The 12,497-nt window shown below is 48.8% G+C and overlaps 1 protein-coding gene across 14 annotated transcripts in view; it reads right to left on the reverse strand.

The window, feature by feature from the left end:
- DCAF1 (DDB1 and CUL4 associated factor 1) overlaps positions 1-12,497 on the reverse strand; it is a 466,661-nt gene that overhangs the window by 359,888 nt on the left and 94,276 nt on the right. For all 14 annotated transcript variants that reach the window (XM_029599562.1, XM_029599550.1, XM_029599554.1 and 11 more), the window contains one exon: positions 10,358-10,434. In XM_029599562.1, coding sequence (XP_029455422.1) covers positions 10,358-10,434 — 77 coding nt within the window. The remainder of the gene's footprint in view (positions 1-10,357; positions 10,435-12,497) is intronic.

Raw genomic sequence — 12,497 nt, forward strand, 5'->3', positions numbered from 1 at the left:
GGAGGAGGATCCGGAAGACCGTGAGGCCCGAAAACGACGATTTCCCCGGAATATGGACCTCTGAGGAAAAGAGCCTCTGCTCCTGGGCCTGTCCTCTGGCAGCTTGTGGACCTTATTCTCTCCCAGAGACTCAATCATGTCCTCCAACCGTTGGCCGAAGAGCAGCTTTCACTTGAAAGGCAAGAAACTCAGCTGAGCTTTTGAGGAGACATCCACCGACCAATTTCTGAGCCAAAGGAGCCTGCGGGCCGAAACGGCAGAGACCATTGTTCTTCCCGACGTGTGCAGGAGATCATACAGTGCATCCGCACTGTAAGCCACCGCCGCCTCCAAACGACCAGCCTGAGCCATGTCCGCTTCCGAAAGGGATGCCACAGATTGTAAGTGCTGCACCCAACGCAGACTCGCACGCAGAGCAAAACTGCTGCCCCTGGCCGCCCACACTCCCAGGGCAGAGGTCTCAAATATCTTTTTAAGCTGTACCTCCAACTTTCGGTACTGCAAATCTTTTAGGGCCGTCACTCCCGTGACTGGGATTGTGGTCTTTGTAGTGACTTCAGAGACTGCCACATCCACTTTGGGTTCCCTGAGCAGCTCTAGCGCATCCTCCGGTAGCGGGTACAGCTTATCCATAGTGCGGCTGTCTTTCAAATCTAGATCCAGAGTGTCCCGCTACCGGAACAAGAGGTCAGTGACAGACATATGAAAGGGAAAAGAGCGAGCCGGACCTCTTAGACCTAACATCACGGGATCCACCGCTCCCATATGCAAATCCTCCTGCGGGACTTCAATTCCGAGCTCTTCCAGAATATTCGTGATAAGCAGACCCAATTCATCTCTCCAGAACAAGCGTACCACCTTGGGATCATCGCCGTCCACCGCAGAAGTGCCTCCCTGCTTGGGCACCAGGGGCTGACCATCCTGGCCTGCGTCTACTCCCTGAAAGTCTTGCGGGGAAGGGTCTCATCCATCAGATAGATCTGACAAAGACGAATCATCCGGACCTGCCACGGATCTGAGAGGGCGCTTAGACTTAGTATGCCCCCCCACCGGCGGGGACTTGGGACACTTACAGGAGGAGGGAACCTCAGAGACCTTGCCCCTCTTGCGTTTGGACGCTCTCTGTGCCTTGAGCATCTTGTGAAAAAACTTCACCAAGTCCAAGGAGAACAACGAAGAAGATCCACCTGAGGCCCCCTCAGGATCACCATCCGAAGTATCAGCACGATCCTCCTGTGATCTGCGCCCCCCCCCCCCCCCCCGGAGGGCCCTGTTCGCAGGGAGAGAGGTGGCGGGGAACTCCATCACGGCTCTCTCTGCATCCCTGAACATTTTCAAAATGGCCTCCCTCCCTGCACTAAGCAGGCACGGATCAGGTGGCTGCGGCTGAGCTGAAAGCCTCCGGGCACAGTGAAGAACTGCTGCTGCCACGGGGATTCCCCTCAGCGGACCTCCCTGAGACCCAATCTGCACAGATGCCAGCTCTAGAGAGGCAGGTGCGCACGCTGCCGCACGCGGAGCAGGCCGCACCACGAGGCATAGCCTCGGACTAAATTTAGCTCCGATCAGCTGAGGTAAGCGCGCCAAAAATAGACCGGTCGGTAGGGGCCTTCGCGCGAGCCGAAACGCGGTGGTAAGGCAGGCAGAGAGGAGCTGGAGAGAACATTGGACCGGCTGACCAGGGGGAAAAAAAAACCTCATTTACCTTCTCCCCCCCCCCCCCAATGCTCCGAAGGCTGTGCTGAGCTGCCTGCCGCAAGTGAGTGAGCCAGGCTTCCCGGTATCACCCGCCGGCTGTAGCAGTCCCCGGGTCTTCAACCCCCTGCTCTTTTGCCTCTGATACTAGGGTGGATGGTCCCACCAGGACCTGCCAACCCCCTGGGAGGCTCAAAGGAACTTGCTGCACCTTCTGCCACTGTTTTCACAATCGAGTAATTTATTTTATTTATTTTTTTTTTTAAAGAGCCGGTAGCCTTCTAAGGCGCATCTACTGCTTGGCCGGCTGGAGTTGGTGATCCTGATCCACATCCGGTCCCTCACCAGGGGCTTCCGGAGAAGACTTGCCTTCATCCACCCCGTCCGTATCTGAACTGTCCACCTGACAGGAAAAGGACTGGAGAGGGAGTTTGGCCTTGGGGGCTTCTATGCCACTGTGTGACTTGGTACACTTGTGGAGTGATGAAGCTCCTGTCCCAGCCCCCAGCGATGGCAGGACCTCAAGGAGAACCTTAGTACCCTGGCTCTTTGCTGCTTTTCGTGCTTTGAAGGCTTTATGCAGCAACAAAACAAAATTGGAGAACGAGGAAGACGACTCATCCGAGTCCTTACCCTGTTCCCCCTCTGAGGAAGAAATCTGCGCTGCCTGCAAGTCGCCCCCCCAAGGGCAGCAGGACGCAGCGAAAGAGGTGGCAGAGAGCTCCCCTCCCCTGGGGCAGCCTTCTCCTGCTCCCTGAATGTTCGTAGTAAGGCTTCAGTACCTGCGCTGAGAAGAAAAAGGTCCTGAGGCTGCCACAGCGATTCTGCCCACACAGGGTCCCTGTGTGCTCTAGAGCTGCTGTGATGCGATTTCGCTGGAATCTGCTTCCCTGAAGAGCCTTCCCCTCCTACAAGCACCCGATACAAACTCTGGCCCGCAGGCCGCACCATGCGGCATGATCCCAGAGCTAAATTAGGATCGGGGCCCGAAAAAAGAACCAGTGCGACCAAGATAAACTCCCAGGAGCTTGTAGGAACTAAAAAGGATGGCGAAAACAGCATCGGAAGGAAGGAGGGCCGAAAGAGACCACTATTCCGACTCAGAAATTAAATAAATCACCTCAGCGTTGTTTTGACCTGTGTGCAGATCTTCAGAGGGTGAGTGAACCAGGCTCCCCGGTATCACCCTCAGCCGCGGGCAGTTACAGGGCTCCCAACCCTCTGCTCCAGAGCCTCTGTTACTAGGGGGGATGGTCCCACCAGGACCTAATAACCCCCTGGGAGGCTTAAAGTGATATCTTCTCTCTTTTTTTTTTTTTTTTTTTTACTAAATCCCCTAAACCAGCAAAACTAAAAACCTAACACTACACCCAGACTAAAGGTTTTGCACCTCCACCATCTGCTGGAGACAGAAAAATACTCTAGGTGGCACCTCAGGGGTATAGGACGGAAACTTCTCTGTCTCCATCTGCTGGAGGGGCGGCAACCCCAGGAATCTGGACTGATCCGGGTACGTACAGGGATTGCCACCTTAAATTGAACATGGTCAAAACACAGTTCCTTATCTCCCCCTCCCCCCCCCCTTTCATCCTCCATTTCTGTGGATAACATGGTCATCCTTCTAATCCCCTCAGCCTGTAATCTAGCAGTCTGATTCCTCTCTTTCATTACATATATCCAAAACCCTGCTTAAAAAAAAAACAACTTGCCATTTCTGTCTTTAACATGGCCAAAATCTATCCCTTCCTTTCTGAACACACTACCAGAACCCTTATCCACTCATCTCTTCCCAATTAGAATATTGAAACTTGCTCCTCTCAGTCTATAAGACAGCCATCTTTCTCCACTACAATCTATCCTAAATTCAGCTGCGTGACTTAACTTTCGCCAAGTCACTACACCCATATATCCCCTCTTGTGAAATCACTGCATTGGCACCCTGCTGACACATACAGTTCAAACTTCTCTTACTCACCTACAAGAGCCTTCACTCTGCAGTGCCTCACTACCTCTCCTCTCCCCCCTATATCCCTTCTCGTGCACTCCTGCTCATTAGACAAGTCACTCCTATCTATGCCTTTTCCTGTACCATTAATTCCAAACTCCATGCTTTGTACCTGGATGCATCATGTGCTTGGAATAGACTTTCTAAGCTAGTGTACCATGCTTCCTTCTCTTGCCTTGTTTAAATACCATCTAAAACCCACCTTTCTGAAGCTGCTTTTAAATCTTAAGACTGATTGTCCACCTTCAGGCTCATTAACTAATTTTAACCATCGTCTTACTATATGAAATTCCAAGTCTTGACCTGTATGTTTGTCTTAGACTATAAGCTCTACTGAGCAGGGACTCATGTTTTGTTTGTACAGTGCTGCATTATGTTGAGTAGTGCTATAGATATGTTGACGTAGAAGTAAGCCTCATCTCACTGCTGAATTTCCATCTGCATCTTAATGCTGTTGAGTTGCTAAGGTTATTTAAAACTGTTTAAGGAGTAGGTGTGTGTAATCAAATTTAGTTATGTTTTATATTAACTTGTCAGTGACCTTGATATGTCTAAAATTAGTCAATTACAAAAATCAGGGTTAGTTACATGTTGATGTGAATCCCTAATTGACAGTGTGAAAAAAAGTCTTCCTTTATTAGCTTAACAGTTTATATATCACAAAATGTGACTGGGGTAGATGGGTGGGAATCAAAATAGCAGTGATTACTTTCCTATCACACGCACACTTAAACGTAAACTTTAAAAGGAGAAATTACTACTTGCCTGATAATTTACTTTTCTTGAATGAGGACAAGTTAATCCACACCAGTGGGTTATGCACCTCTACCAGCAGATGGAGATGGAGCAAAGCTGACATCATGGTATATATAGCCCTGCACTGACATCAGCCCCCCAGTATTCTCTGCAAAAGCCAACTAAAGAATACATGATCATAGCCATTAAGACAACCATTCAAACACTTAGTTAACAGGAAAACATTGAGGTCACACAAGGAGTGTAATATTACTAATCTAAGGACTGGATCTGACACTTATCAATAATCCTCGGAAAAGCAGCCACTCAAGTGTACAATAGTACCACTATCTGGCAGTCAAGGGCGGGAAGATGGATTAATCTGTCCTCATTAAAAGAAAAGGAAATTATCAGGTAAGTAGTAATTTCTCCTCTCTTAGCATTTGGACAGGTTAATCCACACCAGTAGGATGTACCAAAGCTACTCCTGAACAGGGTGGGAGGCAGCCCAAGGTTTGATCAACACTGCACTCGCAAAGCTTGCATCCTCCCGGGTTTGAATCTCCAGGCGGTAATGCCTGGAAGCTATGTAAGAACACACGTTGCAGCTCAGCAAATCTTGAAGACAACCATCTAATCTCCAACTCATGACATTGTCTGAGCCCTAGTGGAATGAGCGCTAAACTAACTAGGAACGGCTGCTCTGCATCCACATAAGTGGCCATGACAACCTTCTTAATCCAGCAGGCTATCAGTCTGCAACGCCAGCTCACCCCGATTACTCCCACTGTGGAGTATAAGTCAGCAGCCCGACTTTCTGAGAGGTTTAAAAACCTCCCACACCTCAACATATGCCACTTGACACCCAAGGTCTATAGCAGGCTATATTCCATCTCTCTCCCTGCCCAGAGTTGGCAGGGAATGATTGATTCTAGTGGAATCCAAGACCACCTTTGGCCAAAAAGGAAAGAATAGTTCACATCTGGACCACTCCTGAAGACACTTGCAGGAAAGGTTCCTGGCAAGACAGAGCCTGCAATCTGGAAACTCTACGCGCAGAACATAGTTCCTTAGAGGCCGATACAGTACAGTGCACTCCGACGGAGCGCACTGTTAACCGGCATTTGGACGCTCTTTTTCGACGCGCTAGCTTTACCCCTTATTCAGTAAGGGATAATACTGCGTCTAAAATGCGCGTCCACCCCCCGAGACTAATAGTGCCCGCAACATGCAAATGCATGCTGATGGCCCTATTAGTCATTCCCGTGCAATACAATAAGTAAAATGTGCAACCAAGCCACACATTTTACTTTAAGAAATTAGCGCCTACCCAAAGGTAGGCGTTAATTTCTGCTGGTGCTGGGGAAGTGCACAGAAAAGCAGAAAAACTGCTTTTCTGTGCACCCTCCGATTTAATATCATGGCGATATTAAGTCGGAGGCCCCAAAAGTTAAAAAAAAAAAAAATTTTTAAATGGGCCCGCAGCTCGAAAACCGGACGCTCAATTTTGCCAGCGTCGTTTCCGAACCCATGGCTGTCTGCGGGCCCGAGAACAGACGCCGGCAAAATTGAGCGTCTGCTATCAAACCCGCTGACAGCCGCCGCTCCTGTCCAAAAAGAGGCGCTAGGGACGCGCTAGTGTCCCTAGCGCCTCTTTTTACCGTGGACCCTAATTTAAATAAATTAATTTACTGTATCGTGCGCACAGGAGTGTCCTGTGTGCGCGCCAGGAGAGCGGGCGCTCGCCCGCTCTCCCGCGATTTTTACTGTATCAGCCCATTAGTAAATATCCTCAGGAAGAGGCTACGCAGTAGTCAAAAAGGTGGGACCCACCAGAATTCCAGAACCAGATCAAGACTCCAAATGGGCACTGGCAAACACAAGGGGCATGAAGATGCTTCATCCTTTCCAAGACCATGCCAAAAGTGAATGGGCTGACAAGGGTTCACCATGCACGTGACCTCAGAAACAGGCCAGAGTTGCCATCTGTGCCTTCAAGGAATTAAGACCCAAGTCCTTACATAACCCATCCTGCAAAAATCCAAACTGAGCGGGATTTAACTGAACAAGGATGAACCCCTCATTCCTCACACCAAGCCAAAAACATTGGTCAACCTGAACATGCACTAAGGAAGTAAATAACTTTCGCGCTCAAAGCAAGGTGGAAAACACCACCAGTGGACTACATTCACTTCTGTAACCGTCTTCTCAAGGGTAAGACAAAAATCAACTCTGATGTAAGAGAAGAACAGGCCCCTGCCATAGCAGATCCCTGTGGACCGGTAATCAGAGAGGATACTCCACCAGAAGCCATGTTAGATCTGCATACTACAGCCTCCTTGGCCAGTTTGGTGCCGCCAGAAGTACCAACCCCATGTGTGTCTCTTTAATCTCCAAATCATTCTTCCCAACATAGGCCACAGGGAAAAGGCATATAGAAGCTTGCCTTTCCGCCACTCCTGCATAAGAGCATCAATGCTCTAAACTTCAGATCTCTCCTAGAACCGAAGAAGCAAGGAACCTTTGCATTGTGAGATATCGCCAGCAAGCCTAGAAACAGGTGGTCTCAGTGGCCCACTATGAGCTAGAATGCTTCATACCATACTGAGAAAGTAACTGAAATTGTATCAAGGAGTTCTGAGACTGTGGACCCCAAAGCATAAGCAGTGTGCGCTGAAGAGGATGCCACGGAACCACCTCTTGGATGGCTGCCATCACTCCGCGCACCTGTAGATAAACTACATGCTGGACGCATCGTTTCTACCAATAGTCTCACCAGCACCATCAGTTCTGAATGCAGACCTCTGACAGGGACACCTGCCCTGCTTCTTACACCTAGATATTCCAGTGTCTGGGATGGCTGCAGATTGCTTTTGGCCAAGTTTACCACCCAACTTAGCTCCTGCAACAAGATCACCACCCTGCGTGGGGCCTGAAAATTCTCTTTTCTTTCATAGCTCTTGGTCTGAATTATCAACCGTCTAAGTGCCATCCTTTCTCCACACTGCAGCTACCAGCTCCATGATAACAAAGGTTCTGGGCGCGGTGTCCAATCTGAAGGGTAGCACTCTAAAGTGACAATGTCACCCCAAAACAGCAAAACACAGAAAACCCTTGATGCTCCAGCCAGAGGGAATATGCAGATACTCCTCTGATAACTCAGACAAACTCCTGACTGTAATGCTCTTATCAGTGAGTGTAAGGTTTCCATGCGGGAACAAATAACTTGCAAGGCCAGAGACTCCCCATGAGATCCTAAATGGGGCGAAGGAATATTGGCCCGAATTATCTTGAGACATGGGCCCTGGTATCACAGTCTGCAGGCTGAGGAGTCCTGACAGCTTACACTCCACTGCCTGTCTCTTCTGCAGAGAGCTGCAGGGAAACACCATGAAAACAACCCAAGGCACGCAGAAACTCCAGAACATAGCCATCTCTTATCACCTCCAGACCCCACTGGCCTGACATGATCTTGATCTACCTCCGGTAAAAAGGAGAGAGAGAGAGAGAGAGACAGGGGACCCCACCTCCTGATCCTGGGAGTGGGTCAGCACACACCCTCATTGAGGGGTTTGGGGGGGGGGGGTGCATTGCCACTACAGCCTGCGCCCCATCTGGGCTGCCTGGAACAAAAATGTTTGAAAACCGCCAGCACAATATACTGTGCTGAACAAATGGGGCACCTGCTTTTAGTCCTCTGGTAACTGAGGAATCTGGGGACTCACCCCACTTACTGGCCATTTCTTTTTTTTCCCCCACTCCCAAACCAGAATGATCCTTAAAAGACCACTTCAAAACAGTAGGGCTTTGGATTGTCGGGGCACCCATTTGTCAGCCACAGCTGACGTTCAACCCAGCTTAGCTTCTGAGATCAGACAAGATCGGGGTCATCCAGAGAGGAGAGGCTGTAGGGCACTGCCCTGAATTCAAATCAGACTCAGTCTTCCTGAGAGCAAGAAAGAGTGATCCATAAGGGTGCAGCAAGAGGCCATCTGCAATTCGTTGCCACCATCTCAAGGCCTGCTTAAAGATAGCAGAATTGAGGCTATCCTGCACCTCCTTCAAGCCGCTCCCCTTCGACAGGGATAGTCGCCAGCTTCACGAAGGCACACACCAGCACATCCACTTTCAGAAGGCATAATTGCTCTCTCTCTCTCTCTGCCGGATCCAGGGGGAACCACACTACCAAGGCTCGTCCCCCTGTAAAAATAGCATCTGAGGCACCCCATTCAAGATCAAATCAGTTCTTGAATATCATCCATAATGCTTCATGTAAGGAACCTAAATGGAATTCTCATTTGGCTTCAGCACCTGGCATCCCCAGCACCTTCAGTGCCTAGGCAATTCGAGCCGGCAACCCATCTCTATGAAGAAGCACAACATTGTGCCATATAGTTCTAACCATGGAGGAATTTCCCATCCTCCAGGGAGTAAGGGCCGCTTTCACCATCCGTGCCACCAGAGTCCCCATCAGCGTGACCCGTAGTAGGAGCACTTACCTGCGACACTAGGTGTGTGGGAATTAGCAAATTGCAATCCTGAACTCTTAGGCCTACCACGTCTAACTGAGCAAAAACCTGCAAGGACTAGCCAAACGGCTGCTCAACCCGCAAAGATGTTTCACGGCAGACCTGCACATAGAAAAGCACGCGAATGCTCCCACAGCCCATACTAAAACCAGGGGATGCCAGCCCTGCAGCCAATGAAGAGGTGTCCCCAGCTGACGATCCAGTTAGGGGATCCCCAAAAACTCTACTAGGTCCCTCTCCGAACTCATTCCCACATCTTGCAGGGAAGGGCGCAAAGCTGATATGCTGAATATGGCAAATAGCACAAAAGTAAATGCCTGCTAGCAGCATGTGCAAGCATCTATTGTGCGCCCAGCTACGAGCCTACCCAAGCAAGCATGGACAAGACTGCCAATAAACAGCCAAAAATTATAGGTGCACATGTGGTCCAGGTAGGCTCTCACCTGAGCACCCACCCCCCCCCCCAAAGTATCCACCTGAAAGCCCATACCTAGTTGCACATCATGGTTTGCAAGCGTGAGCCGGACAGTGTCTTGCGGCAGACTTGGGCTCAGAAAAGTGCATGAACACCGCTGCGGCCTACCTCGTGGTGCCTAAGCAAAGGCAGAGAGCGGAGCCTAACCAAAAAGACTACTCAACACGCCACAACGCCGCCAGCTGCCTCGGACGCGGGAATGGATATTGGATCAGTGCAACAAGGCTCGGAGACCAGAAGAGGATGGAAGACCTTACTTATTTTTTTTTTTTACCTGAACTCAGCCCGACCCAGCCAAGTATAGAGTCAGTCTCCAGATGCGAGGGGAGAGGGCAAAGGCCTTCACCGCCACACTCTGCTTCCTGCACATGCTAGCCTCTCAGCTGTGTGGTTTTTTTTTTTTTTACACAGCTAAGCCCACGATGGAAAACCAGCTACCAGACCGAGGCAGTCATCCACAGATATCACACCTCAGTAAAACTCTAAGGGATGGACCATAAGGTATCACCACAGGAGAGCTGAGTAAATCAGTTTCCTCCTTCATTTTATTTATATATATCTATATCTATCTATCTATATATCTATATATATACACACACACACACACACTTGCACTGGCATCAGCCAGTATATATATATATATATATATATATATATATATATATATATACATATATACATATATACACACACACACACACACACACACACACACACACAGTGATATCAGCTTTGCTCAGTCTCCATCTGCTGGTAGATGTGCATAACCCATTGGTGTGAATTAACCTGTCTGAACGCTAAGAAAAGTAACTTATATTTACAACTGTAGTTATTTTTTCATTACAGCTGAGGTCTACAATAAATGCTTCAAAAATTCCTCCACTACTCATCCTCTCCCCAGCATGCAAAACCACTTACCAGGATGTCTGTCATCGAAGGGATCTGGATCCCCCTTGCGGTACTCTTCTGTCTCCTTTTCAATCAATTCAGACATCCTGTGGCAGAGGAGGGAGATTTAGGATAAATACAACAAAAACTTTAAATCCTCTCCCCTATGATATGGCTACTTTACAGAGTCCATAAATCAAATCTATATACTGAAGGTAACTCATGGACAACTCATACAACTACTATATGCCATTTGCTCACAAGCCCTGTAAAACAGGTATACATGCAGCCATCACATGCCATGTGCACATACACCATCATACACACCAAGCACACCTGGCAAACAAGACATGAACTACTGTATTCCATCCCCAAACAGTTCCCATCTTTGCCCATGTCTACCTGCATCTAGTCTATAACAGGCTTATGTGACCTCTACTTGGCCTTATTCTCTGGTCTTCTCCTGCCTTTACTCATCATTCCTTGGCTGGCTCCTATTACAGTGGTGCTCAAACTATTCTTCAAGTCCCCTTTCCTAGGGAGTCGGTATGTATAGGTATGAAGAGAGATTTGCAAGCACTGCCTCCAGAGAACTAGAATATGCACATCTCTCTCATGACTATTCGTTAGGGATATCCTGAAAACCTGACAGGCTAGGAAGGGTCTAGGGATCAGTTTGAGCTATATACTGCCTTATGAGGTACCCCTACGAAATATGAGCTGAAAATCATAGCCCAGATATTTAAAAGAATTATATTCCCTTTTGCTACTCATCAGCAGCTACATTCTTAGCCTGTCACCCTCCATTTAAGCCTATGCTGAAAGTAATGAGAAAAATCCAAACAATAAAAGCTAAAATATGCTACACTAACTGAAGACCTCCTTCAATAATAAACTGAAAACAGCAGAAGCACAAAAGCTGCAAAGATTTGAAAAAAACAAAGGAGACGTACAAACATTTAGAGAGAATCCAAAAGCAGTTACACAGGGAATTTGGGGGGGGGGGGGGGGGGGGGGGAGAGCATTAGTGCTGTTAAAGCACCACTAACATAAAACATAAAACAGTCTTGAAGAAATTTGTATGATGGTTGTAAAGTGTGTGGACCCTTGCTGCTGTGGTGAAATTGGCTCAAGTGTACCGGGTGGAGCCCCACAGGCCCTCACCGACAGCTGGGACAGAGACGGAACTAGGGCTTCACCTATACCAACTAGAGATGTGAATCGGAACCAGAATCGGATCCGATTTCAGTTCCGATTCACATCTCTAATACCAACCCCTTTCCCCTTGGGTTCTGGGGGCCAGCAGATCTTAGGGGAAAGTCTATGAGAAAGTGGCAGAGGCGACAATCCAGGGCTAGGCAGCAAACAAAAATGATCAATGTCAAGGCAAGGGACAGAAGCAGAAATCAGTCCAAAGGAAGCCTGAGAGACTAGAAGCAATACTGGCACAGTAGGGTAGGTAGCAAGGCAAAAGAAACTGGTTAAGAAGAGGCTGGGCAGAGATGGGGCTGGGCAAAAACAGGAACACAGGAAGCAACACATACTACACAGCAATGTAGAATACCCGTTGCTAAGGCAAGATAAGGGCATCTGAAGGGCCCTTAAAGGGCAAACAAACACTGGCAAGGTCATCAAATGGCACTGCAGCCCTTTTCCCGCCACGGGCCCTTTAAATAAACAAACTGTCAAGTGCGCGGACCTAAGGAGGTGCAGCAGAGGCAGCGGTCCCAGTGACATCCTGCTGCATGCATGAGTTCCAGCGGGGTCTTGCCACAGAAGGGAGGCTTGGCTGTTTGTGGCATCGAGATAGAGTGTGGCAGACTGCAGGGACATCCCACAGGCTGCCAAAACACAATAGTACCCCCCCTCCTTAAGCCTCCTCCTCAAGGTCCTGGGCTGTTGAGAGGGCCAACAGAACCAGGGGTTTCAGCAAGGAAGTATGGAATACAGTGTGTATCCTTAAAGTGATCGGAAGCTTGAGCTGATAAGTCACAGGTCCCATTCATTGCAAGACTGGAAACAGACTTGAGCACCAAACACAGGGATGGAACTCTGAGGCACAGATTCTGTGTGGTTGAGCATACTGTCTCCAGCCTGGAGCTGCTGAACCGATCTATGTTCCTTAGCAGTGTGTTTTTTCGCCTCAACTGCTGCTTGGAAATCAACTGGT

Source organism: Rhinatrema bivittatum, chromosome 4 (assembly GCF_901001135.1).
Source record: "Rhinatrema bivittatum chromosome 4, aRhiBiv1.1, whole genome shotgun sequence".
Lineage (NCBI taxonomy): Eukaryota > Metazoa > Chordata > Amphibia > Gymnophiona > Rhinatrematidae > Rhinatrema > Rhinatrema bivittatum.